The 21,466-nt window shown below is 34.7% G+C and overlaps 2 protein-coding genes across 2 annotated transcripts; both read left to right on the top strand.

Moving 5' to 3' along the window:
- Positions 1-1,918: 1,918 nt before the first annotated feature.
- On the top strand, positions 1,919-11,500 carry LOC108914294 (calcium uniporter protein, mitochondrial; the record flags this gene model as incomplete). Its single annotated transcript, XM_018720067.1, has 3 exons — positions 1,919-2,051; positions 9,075-9,278; positions 10,253-11,500. Coding segments are annotated over 3 exons (622 nt in total), but the record flags the coding sequence as incomplete, so codon positions are not given.
- Positions 11,501-17,021: 5,521 nt separating this feature from the next.
- LOC108914293 (ammonium transporter 2-like) lies at positions 17,022-19,299 on the top strand. Its single transcript, XM_018720066.1, has 5 exons — positions 17,022-17,142; positions 17,567-17,806; positions 17,865-18,110; positions 18,187-18,387; positions 18,437-19,299. Exons 1-5 carry the CDS (start codon positions 17,022-17,024, stop codon positions 19,297-19,299), a joined length of 1,671 nt encoding a protein of 556 aa, XP_018575582.1.
- The last annotated feature ends 2,167 nt before the right edge of the window (positions 19,300-21,466 follow it).

The raw sequence follows: 21,466 nt of genomic DNA, 5'->3' as shown, positions 1-21,466 counted from the left end.
TTATCTAGTAGGCCGCCATTAGCGATACTGACAATTAAATTGGAATCAAGCTGTCAGTTTGTAAATTTTTGAAATTGAAGTAATACTAATTGTGTATTGTTCTGTTCTTAATTTGTTACTTTAATAATTCACTTGTTATTAAAATGGCATACACAAATGAGGAAATGGCTGATATGCATTACGTTTACGGTCTGTCGCAGGGGAATGGGTTAGAAGCTTCTACAAGATATGCTGAAATGTATCCTCAACGGCAGCATCCTTCACATAGAATATTTGTCTGACTTCATCAACGATTACGTGAATATGGTTCATTCAACAAAAGAACGCAGGATTGTGGTCGCCATCGAGAAGTAAGAACACCACAGCTTGAGGCAGCAGTACTTAATTTGATAGAAGAACAACCTACTACCAGTACTAGAAAGATTGCTTTCCAGCTAAATGTTGATCATATGACGGTATTTCGAATTTTAAAGGAACATCTCTTATACCCTTACCATCTGCAACGAGTACAGGCACTGTTACCGCGAGACTTTCCGAACCGTCTTGAATTTTGCAATTGGATGCTGGAAATGATTAGAAGAAATCGTGACTTTCTGAAGACGATCGAATTCACAGACGAATGTAGTTTTTCTCGGGACAAGATTATTAATTTTCATAATTACCACATATGGGCTGATGAAAACCATCACGCTATTGTCGAAACTAACCATCAAGAACAGTTTTCTCTTAAGGTGTGGGTCGGAGTTATTGGGGATTATTTAATTGGGCCTCATTTTCTACCTCCTCGATTAAATGGTGAGGCATACGTTCAATTTTTAAGAAAAGTGCATCCCCCCGTACTGCTGGAGGAAGTTCCTTTGGGCGTCAGAAGGGATATGGTTTTTATGCATGATGGGGCTCCCGCCCATTTTAGTCAAGTAGCACGTCAGCATTTAACTGAAACATATGCAAATCAGTGGATAGGTCGAGGAGGACCACAGAATTGGCCCGCTCGATCCCCGGATCTCAATCCTCTGGATTTGTCTACTTGGGGCCATTTGCAGCATTTGGTTTATCGTACTCCTGTTCGCGATGTAGAGGACTTAAGAAACCGCATTATCGATGCGTGCAGGGTAATTAGAGAGACTCCAGGAATATTTGAGCGAATACGTGGCTCAATGCGCCGACGTCTAGACGCATGCGTAATGTCTGAAGGTAGACATATTGAACATTTACTATGATTTCTACATGTTGTATGTTTTGTTATTATTAAATTAGTTTTGATTATTCCCCTTTAATCATTTAATGCAGGTAGTAACTACAAAATAACAGTAAATCCAGTCCGCATTTATGACGATGTATCTCTGTAGTTGTTCGTAAAATAATTTTTTACTGCGAACTGGTTTAATTTGGGCAAAAAATTCAAGAGACATTTTTTTTTAGAATGAAACAGGCTATCGGAAATAATTTTTTAAATGGTAAAAAAATAATAAGACAAAAAATTACGTTGGAAATAAATTTTAGGGGTTGCGTTTTCCACCCCTTACTACCATGGGGTAAACCAAATAAATTACTGGCTAAGTGTCTTTTTGGTAGTAGAAAATGTCAGGTTAATTTCAATATTGTAACTTGTTTAGTGCTTGTGAAAAAAATTGTTAAACAAATTTTATGTACCCCCTTTAAGGGGCTGTATCTTAACAAGGGATGCTCCAATGAAGTTTCTTTATATGAAAGATCCTATCTTTTTTTCGATGAGGAATCACCCCCTTAAATGTTTTACACTTATTTAGTTACACCCTGTATTTATCATATTTCTTGTCTCGCAATAACAATTAATGCAGTATTACGGAAAATGTGTTTGAAATTATTTTTCCCCGAAGAACAAAGTTATAATCGTTTTTTCTAGATAAGTAATTTGATTACATCCTTTCCCTTACAGACTTAACGACGTGAAGACCTTAGTAAACGAATTATACGCAGCTCTACACGTACAGGAGCACCAATTCACGAAAGAAATGGAACTGACGATGCAGCTCGAGCAGATCCAGCAAGAACTGTTGCCTTTAGAAGAGGTGAGTCGATGTTTCGTCAAAAATTTAATTACCTTTCAACCATACCTAAAAGCTATTTCCTTTCACGACCCACAGAATAATAGCGTACCACACCTTCCCCGCACAAACAAGCATTTTACACATTTAGTAAAAAGAAACGCGTTTTTCTCTCTAAATTCTGCTAGGGTGCGGAACTTTTCTCACGTGCAACATTCTTTTAAGATCAAAACGGACAAGACAGTTGTCAATAATCACCAAATCCCCCCGAAACTTATAGCGGGATCCTCAAACTTTTCCATCGGCCTCGAAAGTTGTAAATTTTCGTGAAAAAGATGGCCCTGCGAACTACGTGGAAACTTTCTGGGCGTAAGCTGGGGGATAATGTCCGACTTGAAAACCTCGGGGTGCCGTTATTTTCCCTTGTTAGGCCATTAGTATAATGCTTTTTTTGAAGGTAATGTATGTATCGCCAGTTTCTCACCCATTCTCCGTTTCTCGCGGGCCAGGTTTTGGATTAAAATTCGGGTGTTTTCTCTTTATTTAATTCGTGGAACTAAAAATGTGATTTGTGATTATCTGCGTATGAAGTTAATTTAAAAATATCACACGAACTTGTTTTTTTTTCATAATATCACACAGAAATTTAACTATGCAGTTATATATGGCATTACTATCGTGTAATAGTTTTCATTTCGTGCGTATCAGTCGCGGTTCAATTTCGTTGTTTTATGTTTTGGAAAAAAGTGTAAAATCATACTGTATCTTATTTAGAGTTTTATTACTTTTTAGTAGCACCTGATTTAACTTTCCTAAGTAAGTATCCACACACGAGTATTAATTAATATTTAATAAGTCATATAAAAAATATTATTTTTTTAAAAATACTCGATTTTTTCTAATGTCCTACTCTTCGTCTACATTGAAATCAAAAGAAACATGGCGACTTTAAAATAACATGTCGCAATAACGATTTGTTTTTACGAAATTATTTTCCATTGCAGTTTCGCTCTCTGCCACTCCATTATTTCATACAGTTGGTTTAAAAAGGTAACAAAAAGTTAATTCTGATACGCATGCGCGTTCAATTGGGTTCGGGAATAGCTCAATGACGGCGTAAACAAGAATGTTAAAAATTATTTTTATTAAAAAAATAATACATGGTTTAACTCCTAAAAAATGTCCCTCGTTTGAAGTTACATCCTGTATATACTTACCATCGTCGTTCATGAACTAAAATGGTTTTAAAAAACATGAAATACAACTTACAAATCGTAATATTAAATATNAAATTTTATCGAAAAAAAAATTATAAGAAAAAATGTCATAGGGGTTGATTATTTCAACCCCTTACAAAAATAGTTCAGGGTTGAAAAAAATTCAAAAAGTAGTTTTATTGACAGATAATGTTCACCAAGTTTGGTTTCTTTAGCTTGATGTACGTGGAAGATAAAAAAGAAAAACACTTTTTTTTTTGTAATTTTAGGAGGGGCGTAACTTTTCAGGGGAGGGTTTTTTCAAAAAATTTTATACCAAAGACCCCTATTAATATTTTCGGTGTTATTTAGATACACCCTGTATAAAAACGATTTGTTTTTACAAAATTATTTTCCATTGCAGTTTCGCTCTCTGCCACTCCATTATTTCATACAGTTGGTTTAAAAAGGCAACAAAAAGTTAATGCTGATACGGACGCGCGACAATTGGGTTCGGGTGCAGCCCAATGACGGCGTAGACAAGAACGTTAAAAATAAGTTTGATTAAAAAAATAATACATAGTTTAACTCCTAAAAAATGTTCCTCGTTTGAAGTTACATCCTGTATATACTTACCATCGTTGTTAATGAACTAAAATAGTTTTAAAAAACATTAAATACAACTTTCAAATCGTAATATTAAATATGTTACGCAAACTTAAAAAAAAAAAATGTGAAACGACCCTTCTTAACAACCTGCGAACATATCAGATCTTATTTCCTAAATGGGCAGGAAGGGTACGACACTGCTTCTCCCAAACACTCTCAAATCCCACAAATCCTGTAATGGAGCACCCTAGAAATGTTTTCAATCCTCAGTTTTCCCACTTCGGGCGAGACCGGAATCATAAACCAGAACCTCTTCGACGTGGGCGATTTTTAAGTCGATCCCCCAAGCCCAAGCGTGCCCCGACCCATCGCGTGTCCCTTTCCTAACCGGATTTGTATTTTTTGTAAAGGAAATCGCCTCGCCGCACGCATAAATTATTTGTTTTATTAAATACCCGCATTTGGAATTCAACAAATGCAAATTTGCGTAATAAATCCGTCCGAAAATTAAGTTTCCGTTTTTTTGTTGTGGTGGAATCAATGGTCGTTGTTCTGCCGGGGTTTTGTTCGTTCTGACTGCCGTTAATCAATTTGCTTTAATCGAGTTGTTAGCTACCTAAATTAAATATACAGGGTGACACATAAATTATAAGGTCAAAATAACACTACTACTTCCTATAATGTTTATCTGTTCCCACTATAGCAAATAGACTATTAATACATTGTTTTTAACCATGTCTCTTAATTGTTAATACATCAACTCCTGTATTAGCCAGTAACGTTGCCGATGTTCTTCGGAATGAGTGGCCTGTATATGTTTCAGGATGTTCTAGTTTCAAAAACTGTGCAGACTGGTTGGTTGCAACATCTACCTGCTTGATAGCGCATAAAAAAGCGTGAAATTTCAGATTTAATTTCCAATCTAATCTTGATATATTTCTTGAGAATTTCCATCTGCAATGCCTAAGACCGTCACTACCTTCATTAGCAAATAAATATGTGTTATCGTGTGCCTGAACGAGAAAATCGTTGACTTGTTCTCTTGTAAAAACGTTTGACTTGTTAGGTGTATAGCCGTCACGTTTCAGAAATGCTCTCAGCATACCCCAAATTTTGATATATCCACGTTCTGCAATAGTCTTTTGATTAAAGCCTGAAAGATGTTTAATGTTATTTAATAAACATATTGAAATCAAATCCATTATCACGTACCATGTAACTTTGATACTTTTTTTTCTCTTGTATCACAGTTTGTTCTAGGAAATGTGATTTTAAATTTAGATTATAAACTGGATGCTACATTTTGTCTTTTGTCATTGCACAACTGAATGCGTAAATGCAACGAGACTTTACCAGAGAAGCAGAGAGAAGTGCGAAAAGAATATTTTCAGTCCGCGAAAATCTATTATCTAGAGCACTCTGGCGAGTACATCGAGTTGCACATAAGGAAAACGTAAACACATGTCTATTTGTTCGAGATTACTCGGTTTGGTTTTTAAAAGTAGTCGGGTAAATTTGTACGTGCTTGGATTTCGACACGCAGTGAAGTAAATGTTGAAATTGAATTTGTTATATTCAAACAAAACACTTTTGTCGGTGTACTCGGAGGTTTTCTTAAGCGTAAATTTAATAGATATCCATAACAAAGTAAAATCAAAATGAAACTTCTACAGAAACATATTTTAGTCATTGTTGCCTTCAAGAACAAGGATTGTACGGGGTGGTTATGAACTTGGAGAATATATTTGAAAAGTAAATAAATCGAGGTTCAAAAACCCGATTGGCAGAAACATTTTTTGATACATTGATCTGGTGAAAACTTTTGGAACCTCTTCAGTTACGCATGATTTTTTAATATAGAACTTGTTGAGAACCACTGGCTTCTCTTGCCTATCCTGAACGGAAAATTATCTGTGCAGTGTTGCCGCTGTTACACAGAATTCTTAAACTCTAACTTTTTGTGTAAAAAAGAGGAAAATGCTCAATAAACAAGCAATTTTTTGGACAAAGAAATTTAAAAATATTTCTATAAAAATGTGTATGGCATCCTGTTCTGTTTCTTTTTATTCACATTGGCCAACTTATAAAGTCAAAGTTCAATTGTTCTTCATATGATTCTCGAGACATTCGTTGCGGTTTGCAGTAAACAAGTTAGTCCTTTGAAAATTACTATATTTTAGTAGGAAGTGTTTTATTTTATTACGACATATTTCTGCATCAAAGTAAGTAATTTTTAATGTACCGTAGTTAACAGTTGAATCTTTACTATGTAACGGGATGGGGAAGGCCATGACAACTTTTGTTTGACGTATTTTTTAGTAATTAACTGTTTATCATTTTACTTGTTAAGTAATTTCCTGAATAATTTTACAAATTTGTTTTTTGAAAAGTACCATACAATTTTAAATTTTGCGATACTATTTAATGTCGTGAAATGAATTTTTCAACCTTTTAAGATTTTTCTCTTAAAATCAGTTACTATAGTTAGATCTAACCCGCAATATTAAACTAAAAGATAGAGGCCTTATCCTATATAATTTTCTCGACATATAACTTGGCAAACTCACAATTCATTGGTGCGTATGCATAAATGATTACCTTTCATGGAAATAAAATGGATTTTAAAAAAGTATCGCCATGAACATTTGTAATTTTGGCTTTTTCATATCGCGCATATAAAAATACTATTTTTTTTAAATTGTGTTCTGTTCTGTGAGCGTTAATTTGCGATTTGTCCCGTTTACTTATATATATCGCTATTAAATTTTTGAAGAAAATTCCGTCTCTGATCATGACCCCTACTTTAAACAAAAAAAAAAACAGTCTGTGAGAGAGCCATCAATTCAATATTGTTTGTGTCGCAATTTGCCGTTATAGCCTGGGGATTTAGTGTAACGGTTTAGAGGAAATATCTCATCAATTGTAGATCAAAAAGCCCTCGCCCGTTTTTGATATCAGGGAGATGGTACAAGGCGAAGTGGTTAGATAAATGGGCGATTCGAAATTTAGTCGTCGATTCCCCTGTTGGAACACAACGACTTTATCATCGCCATAAGCAGTTTTCGTTGTATATTTAACGCAGACGGCAGCTGGCGGGTATATTTTCTCTGAATGATTCCGATCATTTGGACCACCGCCAGGACAGAATTTTTACGCTCCCTGTTCAATGTCGTTCGGTGTCTGATTTCAAATTATACACGGTGTTATGACAATTAGCAGTATTAAATTCGATGATTCTCCAAATATTATTGCACAGAGAAATTCAGTTTACAGACAAATTTTCATGAGTATCAAAACAAATAATTATGTTTGCAAAAAAAATCTATCTGCCTCTATCCACACGCCTTCTCCAAAGGCTTTCATCGATTCGCGGGGCCTTTTCGAATCGGCATTAAAAGGACCTCTCATAAAGTCTCCTAAATTGACATTTGGCCCAGGTGCCCATAATAAGGCCCGCCCTGCGACAAAAACGTGATATTTCTGCGGAACGCTGTGCGGCGTTTCATCGTCCTGACCTATTTCATGACCTGTTGGAGCTTTTGGCTGGATCTGATCTAGGCCATGGGGACGAGGAAAAAGAGGGAAATGCAACGTTACGCCTAGAAACGTCAGCAAATGTATTCGGCCTCCTTATGAAAGCTTTATATTTTATCTGGAGCGGGAGTAAGGATGGATGTTGGAAAAGTAGTTTGTCGACTAGTCAGGAATTGTTCCAAACTCACAGAAAATTGTTTTACATAACGACGCGATACTTCTGCAATATTTTGCGGGCATTAACCGTACATTTACAAGTTCATCATTGTTATACTATTTGTAATAACTGTCAGTGACTTAGTCTCTTATAAGGTAATCGAAAAACGCGCACCACGGCATGAAAAAAGTTAATCCAAATAATTTTAGTAAGAAAAAATACGAACAAAAAATAAAAAACGCCCAGTCTCCCTGAGACAAATTGTAAAAAGTAAAAATAAAACTAAATAACGTACTAATAATTCATTTAAACAATCACAACAGTGACTAATTCAAATGTATTCCCTTTTCCCACAACTTCCTCCAAAACCTTAGTACATCTTATTACATTTTATATTTAAAAAAAAAAGAATTCTTATCTTGGCTCCTGTTGGTCGTAGAGGGTGCTTTTTTTAAATTTGTATATTTTTGCCAGCTATCAATTGCATCTATTTTCGGTGAGGTAGCATAAATAACAACAATTTTATTCAAATTGTTTATAAACGAAAAGCGCACGGTTTTTTAATGCACAATTTGAGAATGTTAATGTCAAAAAAACGGTGATATTTTTTAATAGGTTACAGTTAGGTTACAATAGGTTACAAAGATTACAATGACGCTCTCAGAATCATGTTTGGTTGAAAATTAACGCCTGTACAGAGGCTTTAAGTTCATAACTTTTGGAGCCTCCTCTATAAACAAATTGAATTGTGCGAAAACTGTTGCACCTACAGCGCCCACTTTTGGCACACTTAAAGTATGAGAAAACCCTCAACTTGTCATAGGTTTTATAAAATTTTAACAATAAATGCGATAGTTATAAACAAATTAAAAAATGGGCACTTTTCTTGTTTTTTTGCAATAACTTTTTTGTTTATTAACCGATTTTAATTTAACAAATCTCATTTTGTAGATAATTTTACTCCCTACAAGCTGTCTAAGAATCACTTTTCGCTAAAATTGATGGTTTTCCCTGCAAAGTGAAAAAACTGTTTCCTCACTTATTTGTTTAAATAGAAAAGTTAACTAATAAAAGTTTTTGACTCACGAGACGAGAGATGTCTTGTATTATGTTCCTTTAGACAATTTTACAATAATCTCGCGGTTAGGACTTTTTTCGAGTTTCTCTATTATTTTCGCTAAGTTTCCTGGTGTAAATATCCCGACCCCGTAATAACCTCAAAAATCTCGAGTAGTATTCAAATTGATCGGGGAAAAGCAGATTTGCATGGCTAATACGATCATTAGTGTCGCCTTTTTTTGTTACATTTTTTTACTTAAAAAGACGATTTATCATACCCCGGGGCAATGTATCGGGAAAGAAGGTGGGCTCATTTAAATATATTTTAACCGATATTGATAGGTGTTGTAGGACTTTGTCATTTATCATACTCGAGGTCATTAACGCTTAACAACCATGTCGCTTAAAATGAAAATCCTTACAACCCTCTTATTATTATACAATAAAAAAAATTGAAAATGGATCGTTAGTTTGTGTCTACCCTTGTTACAGAAAAAGAACGAGATAGAGCTAATAGCCCATCGACGGGGCAACTGGTTATCCTGGGCCGGGCTGGGGCTAATGTCCGTCCAATTCGGCATCTTAGCCAGGCTGACTTGGTGGGAATACTCCTGGGATATCATGGAACCCGTCACTTACTTCGTGACGTACGGCACTGCCATGGCGTGCTACGCCTACTTCGTCCTTACGAAAGAGGTAAGTCAAAGCGTACTTAGGATGCACAATTACCACTTAACAATACTTAGCCTCACATCTTACGCGTCAGTGCCTAGTGACGTCACTACCAGTGGTACAGACTAAGACTTTATAATCCGCGATAGTAGTCATTTTAGTTCCTATTTTTGATATCCTTGTAGCGGTACGCTACAATTACATTTAGTACCTGTCCCAATTAAATCTATTTTGCTTTCCGGGAATTTACGAGCCATATAAATTATACTTTGAATTGTCCGAGATTATCCCAAATAAATGTATTTAGCAAATGAGATTTGAATAAGTAGGCTGTAAACATAAATTAGTTTTTTCTTACTAGGGTACATAAGCACAAACCGAGTAGGTAACCGGATAAGTGTTAATTAGGATAGGGTAATAAAAGTAAGTACCTGAGGACAAGGATAAAAACCGAAAACATTTCGAGACACGAAGGAAAAGTCTTGAAGCCTACTTCCTGCTCGGTTGTGTCTCGTGTTACTAGCGAAATTAGCAGAATAAAGTTTTCCATGCTACTTAGAGTTTCTCTCCTCACTTGAAGACCAAACCACTATATCCTTGATAGATGGATAGCGTTTCTAGTATAAAAACAAATTGTCACGTCTGCAATTTTACAACTGAAATCACATATACGGGGTGTTGTAATTTTGAATGGAACGGTGGAGACTACCTTTGAACTTTAGAAACACTAGTTTATTTTCTCAAATTCCGTCGTTGCGGTCTGTATACTAACTGACTTCAATAATGATTCAAACAATTTTTCTAGGATGCATAAAAATATAGTGTTCCATTTAATATTCTGAAGTTGTCCTTGGTTTCGCCTTGAAACTTAAGGTCAAAGTCACCAGCATATTGAGTTCTTGACACTCTTTTACACGATTGTTTTGTAATACATCGCGGTAGCTTAACCTATGTCGTAATCAGAAGTGGGATATGATTAAAAGAGCAATATATTTTAGGAATACGTCCTCCAAGACGTGAGGGACCGCCAACACCTCCTGATCATCCACAAGAGGTCGAAACAGCTGGGCCTCGACCTGAACCAGTACAACATGCTGAAACAGGAGGCGGCGAAGCTCCAGTACACGTTAAAAAAATTGCGCAACCCCCTGAAACCCAAACCGGGCGCGCCGTCAACGCGGACGGCCGCTCCCATCCTGGAAGCGGTACCGGTTAAGGACGCCGCCGCCGCCGCCGAGAAGACCGAGCCCAAGGCGGAGCCGAAAGGTGCGACCAAAGTTTGATGGACCGGCGCAAGTACCACGTTTTTCTTTGAATCCTCAAAATTAAATTATTTATTTATTGAATATCGATAGGGATAGTTATGTAGATGATGGCCATTGCTTTGTTTCGGCAATGGGTGTTTACCGAAGCTCAAATTTTTAATACTTAAGGATGAAGTCTCTGAGTGTGCGCGACAGGCACTCGAAACGTCGAGTTGTTTCGAAGGCGAAGGTTGAGAAGAGCTGTCGTTTATGCGCAACCCCTTTTCCTCTTGAAATTGCTTTTGAATCCTACTGCTACAATTGCAATTATTTAAATTTAAAAAATAACTATTACGAAAGCGTCGAAATTGGGAACTCGAAATTTTTTGTTGAAACTCGAAATATCGTGTTGAAATTCAATATTTCATGTTAAAAGTACGAAATTTCCCGTTTTAAATTTTAAACTGATTTCGAACACCAAATTTTAGAGTTTGAACTCGAAATTCTTTGTTATGCTCGAAATTTCATATTTAAACTTAAAATGTCGAGTTCTAACACGAAATTCCTATTCGAACTGAATGGAATTCCAAATTCCATTTAAAATTTCGAATTCAAGCACAACATTTCAATACCAAACACGAAATTTTCTGTTTCTCAAATTCTCATTGAATTCAGCTCAAAATTTCGAGTTCTAACACGAAATTTTGAGTTATACTACGAAATTCCCTTTTCGAATTAAATTTATATTCAAATTCGAAATGTCCCATTGAAATTCGAAATTTCGAGTTAGAACTGGAAATTTAAAGTTTTAATGTGACATTTCGAGTTCGAACTATATATTTCGTGTTGGAATTCGAAATATAAACTGATATTTCGAGTCTCAATATGAAATTTAATTGGAATAGAGAATTTCATATTGTTACTTGGAATTTAAATTTCGAATTTTACTGCAAAATTTCAAGTTACGTTACCAAATACCAAAAAATAATTTTCACGAAATTTTTTGTTCTTATTCGAAAATTCATATTAAAACTGAAAATTCGTGTTCAAACTCGAAATTCTTATAAAATTCGAAAATCCCTATTAAAACTCGAAATTTCGAATTCTAACCCGAAATTCTTTATTCGAACTAAATTTCTTATTGAAATAAGAAATTTAAAATTCGAACTCGAAATGATTGATACTCGAAATTTCAGTACAAATTTCAAATTCAACCGGAAAATTTTCAATTTTATCACCACAATCAATAATTTTCAAATTCGAAAGTTTTCCTGTTCAAACTCGAAAGTTCATGTTGAAATTCGAAATTCTTGTTCGAGCTATCTTGTTAAATTCGAAATTTCATATTTAAACTCGAAATATCGCGCTTCTAACACGAATTTTTTTATTCGAACTAAATTTCAGCATTGAGACTCGAAATTTTAGTTTATATTTCGAATTCTAACACGAAATTTAAGATTCGAACTCAAAAGTTATATTGAAACTAGAACCTTCGTGTTTAATTCGAAGTTTCTTCATGGAATTCAAAATTGCAGTTCATATTTCGAATTCAAACAAAATTGCAAGCTCTGTCATCAAATACCAGTAATTAATTTTTAAACACTAAATTTTCTATTCGAACTCGAAATGTCAATTTAAATTTTGAGTTCTTGCACGAAGTTTTTGTTCTAACGAAATTTAAAGTTCGGAATGTCACACTGAAAACCGAAATTTTGGTTCAAATTTCGAATTCAAGCACGAAATTTTCAGTTTTAAAACGAAATACCAATAAATAATTCGAAATTTCAGTTCGAATTTTGATTCGGGCATGAAATTTCAAATTTGCACTCAAAATTTGATAAGAAATGAATGGCCGTTCTACGCTTTCTTAATAAAAGAAACCCTAACCTTACTTTTTTTACAAGCAGCCATTTTTATTGCTACAACAAGCATTTGCTACTAAGAAATTTATAAAACACATCACCATTTAGTTTTTAAATCTTAAATTTCTTGCCTTTATACCAGCTGTGAATCAGAATATTGGATTAGGTATGTTAATCGGTGAAAAATGAAAAAAAAAAATAAGATTTTAACGTTTTTGTATATGTGAAAATGAAAGAACTGTGTGAATACGAAGTTCCGACACCACCAAGGATATCGAGTAACTATATATTAATTAGGAGCAAATAGATATTTAAATTAAATAAATGCTTAATAAGACCAAATAAACGTTTTAGATTATATAAAATAATTGTGAATATTCAGAGCAACGCAAGCAGGGACTCCTCGATTATAGAAAATGTTTTCACTTAATAAGAACAAATTACGAGAAGTACCAATTGTTGATACCAATTTTTCAGTAAGCCTGAGTTTCGATTTTAAAGAACTCGTATTTAGATTTTTTATATTAACCTCATACTATCAAATCATGTACCCATTTTTGTGATATCCTCGATCGATCAATGGATGTGACTGATGAGTTTCCTTCATTAAATTGTTAAGTAAATCACCTTTAGAATTTTAAATCCTCGAAATATATGCTTAAGCTTCCTTATACATGTAAATACATAGAAATTTCAGCACAAAATCCGTCCTGTAAGCTTCTTAACGAATATTAAATTGTTATTTTCAATTGGCCTTAAAATTTGTAAATCCCGAGTTTTTACATTAATTTCCTGGTGCAGTTTGCGGTTACCCTTAGGGAGAGTGTTAATTGCACGAGAGGTTCAGAAAATAATACCTGAAATCTAGTTATTTTTATTTAGCCGGGATTGTCATTTGTTTTTCTTTTGTTGCTACTAAGTTTATAATAATAGTGCAGTTGTTAGAATTTACTTTCAAATCTTTGCAGTGGATATAAACTGCACCGTGTTACATAATATCGCGTTCACCGAAAAGACATTATCAGATCGTGTTGTTAACCAAAAAAATATATCTGAAGTTTAAAATACTGTTTTATTACACTCACAAACGATTGTTCAAATAAATCTTTATTGGTTCGATTATAAAATAATTCTCATGTGTGCAGTTCGTTCCCACTCTCACTCAATTTTCGGACGAATACCATTTGCACCAATAAAATATTTTTAATTAAATTTTAGCTTTAATATTTTATACTTAACCCATATATTATTCTAGTTGGGCGTTTAGTTAAATTTCGATAGATATTACGAGGGTTAGTTCCTAGAGTAAATATTGCACTCTCGCACCTGTAAAATTGAGCACATTTTCGCTGTGATTCGACGCTGTTTCTTACGTAACGTAAAAACAATCATTTTTGCATGTTTCAAAGCTTTAATATAAAATATACCTGTCAGTAAAAAAACGCTGCCCCGGAAAATCCACGGAGACGTGTAAATAGTCCTAGTATGTCGTCCTGTGGGACTTCAGGCCAGCACAATGCTTTTGGATTCAAACTTTATATTTCTCTTCTACTACGTATAGTGCCAACTGGAGATAGAGCATACTCTGAAATTTTTTATAAACTGAAATACTGAAAGGCGTTTGAGATTTCTCCCTCCTCCCCTTCCAAGTTCGTAGATCTGTAAGGTTATTCGTTATACTTTCTCTTTTTATATTTTTCTGCGTGTAGTAGGTACTGTTATAGACAAAGTATAGTTGGTCATTTTTTTTCTCTAAAATTTCATTAACTGACTTAGCTTTAACAACGGCTTCGAGCTAAACTCATTTAAAAGTTTGGGAACTGCTTCTTATCCTCCACAAAACCCTTCCATGATAAATTAAGTTCTGAGTTATTATGCGAAAGTTTGGAGTTACAACTTCTTGTGTGGTTATCCAAATGAGCTTATAATAACCCACTAAAACTGTGAACGTGTTAAAGTTCCTAAAAACCCTGCTAGTAAATTAGAAGCGTGTCTATGGGTTTATTGCATTATAAATAGAAAAAATTAATGATAAACTATACTTTTTCAAAATAAAATATGTTTTGTAAGGCATCCTTTCATATAATTTTAATTTTTGTTGTTGCGGTTGTTAAAAAATGGAATATTGATACAATTGTCACTGTTACACAATGGTTACACAGCCACAAAAAAAAAGTCTGTACTCTTCATGCGGCATATGTTATCCGTAATATTTTTCGCTCCTGATCACAAATCCGGTGTCAGAATTGAGCTATCACATCACAGAAATTTCCTAACTTCAAAAAATAGGTCAAAAATAGCAAAAATTCACGAACAAGTGCTAGGAAACATGCTAAAAAGTTTTTTTCTATATTCAAATGTTCATTTATATTATTAAGACCTCGCCGAACGTGGTCAAAATTGATGGTTCGTTTTCTAATCTCAAAAAAACAGGTCAATTGTGGTCAGATATCACGAATTTTCAAAAAATAACAGATTCGCGCCAAATTTGGTATAAGGAGGTTTTCGGTGTCACTGATCACGAATCCGAGATTTACAAACTTCGTTATTAAAAATTTAATCAATTACCTATGTAATTTAAAAAGGTTAAAATATGATTGGGTACTCCGGTTATAAAGTAAACAAAATTATTACAAAATGAATTTCGCAATTCTGACCTCGAATTCGCAATCAGCGACCCCGAAAACCCCCGTATTCCAAATTTGACGCGAATGTGTTATTTTTTTTAAATTTGGTCGGCCATCTTGGATCCGCCATCTCGAATTTTGCAAAATTGATCTCTGATCCGTGATCAGCGATCCCGAAAACCCCCGTATACCTAATTTTGCGCGAATCTGTTTCGTGATATCTGACCTTAATTGACCTGTTTTTTTTTGAGGTTAGAAAAATAACCATCAATTTTGACCGAGGATTAAAAAAAAATTTGTATTTTTCCTAGCACTTTTTCGTGAATTTTTGCTATTTTTGACCTGTTCTTTGAGGTTAGAAAATTCCTGTGATGTGATAGCTCAATTCTGACACCTGATTAGTGATCAGGAGGCAAAAATACTGCGGATAACATATGTCGCAAGAAAAGTACAGACAACTTTTTTTGTGTGTGGCTGTGTTAATTAAAAAAACTTTATTTACATCAAAAGAAAATATGTGTTTAAATTTAAGAAAATGATAATTTTGTGTATACATATACATATTTAAATGATATTTTTTTATTAAGTAAAATCTCAGTGATTGAGTATCTGTGTTAAATTCGATCTATCAATTCGCCAAAGTATGCGAAGATATTTTAATTATTAGTGTGCCTTTTTCATGAGCTTTTGCTCTACTGTTTCAATTTTTTTAGATGAAACTCTACGAGTAATAAAATGGTTCGTATTTGGGGCTTGTTGGTACTACAGAAGTTATTTTGATTTCACTTTCACTACATATACACAGTTATAGTAAAGATACTGTTTTGAAACACCTTTAATTTGTAATGTTCCGCATTTGTTTTTTGTAAACGTTCTTACTCTCGTAATATTACAGTTTATAAACAAATCGGTACGGTTATAGAACGAGAGTTGCCGTCGAAGATATTTAAAAATCCCGCCGGACTCGCAGATCCACAGAACGGAGAATAATCTACTATTCAATATGGCGACTTGTTCAAGGTCATGTTCCTTTATTCCCTTAAAACCTATCTATAAAAAGTTCAGGTCCTCTCTGGTTTGTTTTAATTCTGTGGTAATAGATCACCAACAACTAAAATAAAAATCTTTAAAATATCAATATAATTTCTGCTAGTGCTCTTGCCCAAAAAAAAATACATATACATTTGTTTTCTCTTCATATATTCGTGTAATTTTTCGAGTTTTCATCGGTGTGTTGTAATTTATATACTTTAAAACATATGTTTGTGACATTGTAACTTATTGTGTAAATTGTTTGTAAATAAAGATATTAAAGTAAATTATATTACCTACATTGTAATATAAATATACATTTGTTGCCATGATGTAGTTTCTTTGACAACCAATCAATTTGCAACACGCGCCATTATTCCATGGCTAGAAATTGGCCTCAATGATTTGGGATCGAGGGGGATTATCCCTCTTTATCCTGCCTCATCTCGTGTAGGCCTGGACAGCCTTCGTAGGTGGGCCCCATCCGTCGTCTACCCCGACCGCAAATGCGGCCGGTGTAGGCGTTTTGTGGTACCTCCTTTTGTCCTGGCTGGGCCCCGCCGGCTAGGGCCCTTTCTTCTGGTAACGTTAACCCGCAGTGTCTCCCTTCACATGCACTGTGGTTGCCTACAATTCATGCATTTGTAATACATGAAACTGGCGTCAAAAGTATTAAAATGCATTTTGAAAAACTAACTCGACCATTTATCTGATTAAAAAAAAAGAACTTCAGATTCGTATTCAGGGAAACAAGTACTAATACCCCTAAAAAACTGACTCCCCCACTTAAAATTACACCCTGTATAACAAATTATTGCGAAAGGTTTATCATTAATTTGAAATTGGTTTTCAACACAACTCCATGGTTTGTTTATTTGCTTTCTTAAGTACAAAATATTTCCGCTAGAGGGCGAGATCCTTGACGTGAATTGGGGATTATGTTGTAATCTAGTTAGTCATGTGATCTGTCTTATTTACACTGTCATATTGACGTTAGGAGAGATGAATGAAAATTTCGATCCCGAACGCGATTATTATGAGGTTTTTAAAGCAGAATTTTCAAGGTCTCGCGACAGTGAAGGGCATACCCTTATGCCATATCTTGTGCTCAAATGCGTCTTAGGTAAGCTGTATGTCATTAACAATTTCATGGTTTCATTGAAGTGTGTATGAACATTTAGCAGTCTAAGGGGTTCATGAATTTCTTCCTTTCCAATGTCCCACGTTTTTCGAATGTAATATGGTGTCTCTACGCGCATGTGATGACGTCACTTGAGAGAAACACTGACGAACATGTAACTTTACGTCGGTTTTTTTATAATTTTATTATGCAAAGCAGGAAAAACCTTTGTAAAATAAATTCGTTTTAACAAAAGTCTTTTACATAATATTTACTTTGGATTTTGTCCGTCACTCTCTTCATATCCGAGACACTGTTGGTGTTTGACGATTCCGAAGGTATTTCAACTGATTCAAGAAGCAAAATATCGCCTGGAATAACAAGATCAGTAAGAATTAGTAACTGGCATTTTTACAACCTTTTTTAGCTTTTGCGTCGAGAGTTGGTTTCATTTTCATTCACGTAGGCAGCATACCCGTGGAAAACGTGTACTCGATAGTAGTCTATAACCTCTTGGAGATCTCTGTAGGAATTCTTTCGTACGGCTTAATAGGCAATCTGATAGCTTTCCGCACTAGCACAGCAGAGGGTTGGATTAGTCTTGGCAAGTGGAAATGGGACGATGTCTCTTCGATGACTCAAGATTCAAATCTTTCCCTGATAGGTGGTATCCCTACAACAAATGTTTTTCTTAAAAAAACTGTCCATTATGATATATTTTTAAGGTTTCTGCAGCATTCTGCTTGCAACAGCCCAAATGTCCTCATTTCTCGTCGGGAGAACTAAACTGGTTGGTGGAATGTTATTGACGGCGTTCTACAGTGGCATATTCCAACCTTTCTTGATGCACTGGATCTGGCACGAGAGTGGGTGGATGAGACTCTCCAAATTTTTAAACGTCGATGTGTCAGTGCAAGATCATGCTGGTGTCCTCGCGCTTCATATCCCCAGCGTTATTCTCGGAACGACAGGTAAACGAAATCTGGTGGACATTGAAGTAAAATTCGCCATGAATTTTCGTTTATCTTGAAAAACATTTGTTGATAGGTTCACTCTTTCTGGGCAGAAGAATTTTAAAGCTGAGAGAAATAGACGGATTAAGTTTTGGTACCGAACACGTAATAATTACTGTAATCGGATATCTTCTAATTATCTTCAACTATATCATATTTGCACTGCCGATGTACGAAGTGAATAATGAAAACGTCGCACTCATTGTCATCAATGGTTTTTTAGCTGTTGGAGCAGGTAAAACTAAACTATATTGTTGAAATAGCATATTTACAAAATTTTATAGGCATTTTTACTGTGACTATCTTCCAATGCATCATCTTCCGTGACATTTCCCACCACAGGAGGATAATTAGAAGCGTCCAAGGAGGCGTAGCAGGATTAATATCAATCGCAGCTGCTATCAACCTTTATACCCCCTCAGTTACGATTATGATATCAATAATTACGTCCATCGTTTTCTTTTTCTTCGCAGAACTGATACATAACACTGCCCTTGAAGACCCTTGCAGTTTTGTTTCGTCTCATTTGATATGCGGATTTATAGGTGTAATGGTGTGTCCACTAGCGGCACAAAAGGAAAATTTTGGATACACGGCAAGGATAGAGATACTTGGGGTGCACCTGCTCTGGCAGTTTATCTGTACCTGCGCAGTTATTGGCATGAGTGTTGTTGTCGCGTTATTCCTATTCCTGCTATTATTGGTTTCACGGATTTTGAAGAATCGTTTCGAAATTGCAAACCACAAAAGGGCTGCCGTTCTCCGTGATGCTCTCACCAAGAGGGCATACCTTGAAAGGCTGTTTAGTATAAACAGTACAACCGATTATGTAGTGCCAGGGTATTGGAAATCATTCTTTGATACGGATAAAGCTGCTGATAAGGGGAAAAGAGCTTGTGTGAACAATATTATTCTTTCTGATGGTGATAAATTGAGAGGAAATGAAATTTCGCAAGGAGAGAACAATACAGGATTTAATGCTACGGTGGTGCAGGTTACGTCGGGGCAAGTACCTGCAAATGTGAATGCAAACTGGCTAATGTACGGTTCTGGAGATTACAACCCTGACATGCAAAGAAAAAACGTAGCTAATTTTAAAAATCCGACAGATGTCCGATTACCGCGGCACCTTATGGAAAAGATATGAGATTCAAATTTCCGCGATTTTTATATGTATATTTAGTGAGAAATTATTTTCAATTTAAATAATATTGTATATTTTTACTGTTTAGACCCTTAACAGTATATTGTTATTAAGAAATTACTTATATTCATATTAACAATTTTTATTATTTTTTGAATATACAATATAAATCAAGTTGCTTTGTTTGCCTTTAAAATTACATGAGAGAAATTAACAAGCAAGTTAGATCATATCGGCTTTGAAATACTAGCCTCATTTAACTTATAAGCTTTATAACCTAATCTGTGAAATTGTTTACTTCATTGCCATGACAAACCGTAAGTCCCTAGATTGACCAAGTACCGACCGCAATTTGTTCTTGTTTGCCTCAAAATGGCGGTTTGACATATTTCAATTTGTGCTATGGTTGGAACACACCCCATAGTTGGATAGAGATGGGCAAAATGACTCTTTTCGGAGATTCGTATCATACGACTCCATTAAGAATGGGGAGTCGTACTGAAATATTCGTATGTTTCGTATCGCTACTCCTGGGCTGTACAAGTGCGTGATACATCGTGTCACTGATACAAAATACAAATACGAATAATACGATACGTAAGCATACGCTAACTGGTTTACTGGTCTTAGCTCCCATTTCTCGTTTAGTGTGATAAAAGTATAAAAAAACTTTCCGGTATAAACAACAGTAAAATTATAAAATGTTTTTTATTTTAATATATAAAATATACAAGAAATGTTTAACTAAAAAATATTTTCTACTAGAAATAAATATTTATGTTATTTAAAATAAATAAATAAAAAATTAAAAAAAAAACTAAATCTTTGGTACTTTCTTAATAAAAATTGTAAAGCATATAGGTATACCGGATAATAAAAACAATTTTGAAATATTAACATAATTAGAGTTAAAATTTATAAATAATAACTGTGAAACTTATTTCGACTTAACCTGGTACGTCTTTCATTAATAGTTTGCCCACATTTTGAAAAAATTCTCTCTGATGGGACCGATGTAGCTACAACGCAACAGAGGTTCGTGTTCGTATTGGATAGTGTTCTTCTGTTATTCTAGGAAGGATTATTTAAGGTGGCCATATTCCTGGCCGAGAAATAGTGAAATTTCTGGCGTTTTTAGGTACTGAAATCTTTAAAAGTAAAATGTGTAGAACAAAAGTAAGCACAAAAATAAAATCCTTGATGTTTTGTTTATTCATTGTTACCATTTAAATTTACTCAAATAAAATAATAACTAAAAAAAAGCGTTTGTAAAACATGCGTTTGCTGTTATTCTAACCCCACATTTTAAGAATTATTTTCACGTACTTATAAATAAAAGTAAACAATTTTATATGTAGGACTAAGCAAGTAAATGTTATAAGAATATTTACATGTGGAGCTATATCTAAAAAAGTTAGTATTTTCGTAGATTTCAGTACCTAAAAACCTTGATGGTTTGATCGTTTTTTGCACCTGTTTATTCGTTTTACTGCGGCGTCTTTGAAAATACTTAGGTGGCATGACATAACATTCCTATTATTTGATAAGCTTTAGATTATTCAGTTATTAAATGTTTGTCTTAAATTATTTGTCTTTGCGGAAAACACTATTTAAAGAATATGGGGCCCTTAAGAGCTTTTTCGATATAATTATATCGAAAGTGAACGATAACTGACGAGCGCGCGCACCGAATCGGCTGTACGAATTTTAAACGTGAAGCTTGTGTTAAATAATACGAGATTTGAACATAACGGAATCCTTCTTAGCTCTTAACCCGTACTTATCGTACCGTACGCGTACCATACCGTATTTAATACTAGCACACTGCGCACCTGCGTACGGAGTCTTTGCATTACCAGCTGTCTAGTTCTAGTATCCAGTACGAGTACGAAATACGAAAGTTTCGTTCCATTTGAGAGTCGTATCATCTGACTCCCAACAAAGATTCGTATCGTTTATACGAATCATACGGATACTACCCATCTCTAGTTGGAACATTTTCACTATTCTAATTTCATTAGTCAGTGATCAACTGATCAATGGCCATTGGCCATGCAACAATAAAATGACCACATACTTCTATCTTCTATAGAAGTATGTGGTAATAATCAGTATAGGATAGAAGTATGTGAAAATGACGAAAACATTGATAAGTGATGAACGCTCTACG

This window comes from Anoplophora glabripennis, unplaced genomic scaffold, assembly GCF_000390285.2.
Source record: "Anoplophora glabripennis isolate ALB-LARVAE unplaced genomic scaffold, Agla_2.0 scaffold990, whole genome shotgun sequence".
Taxonomy (NCBI): Eukaryota; Metazoa; Arthropoda; class Insecta; order Coleoptera; family Cerambycidae; genus Anoplophora; species Anoplophora glabripennis.
This window is presented reverse-complemented; position numbering and strand designations above follow the sequence as displayed.

What these genes read in the sequence shown, in the direction of transcription:
- LOC108914293 (XM_018720066.1), top strand. Translation starts at nt 17,022, where the DNA reads ATGAATGAAAATTTCGATCCCGAACGCGATTATTATGAGGTTTTTAAA. An exon ending in TGTGCTCAAATGCGTCTTAG is followed by an intron (nt 17,143 to 17,566) that starts GTAAGCTGTATG and finishes AACCTTTTTTAG; the next exon opens with CTTTTGCGTCGAGAGTTGGT. An exon ending in TTTTTTAGCTGTTGGAGCAG is followed by an intron (nt 18,388 to 18,436) that starts GTAAAACTAAAC and finishes AAAATTTTATAG; the next exon opens with GCATTTTTACTGTGACTATC.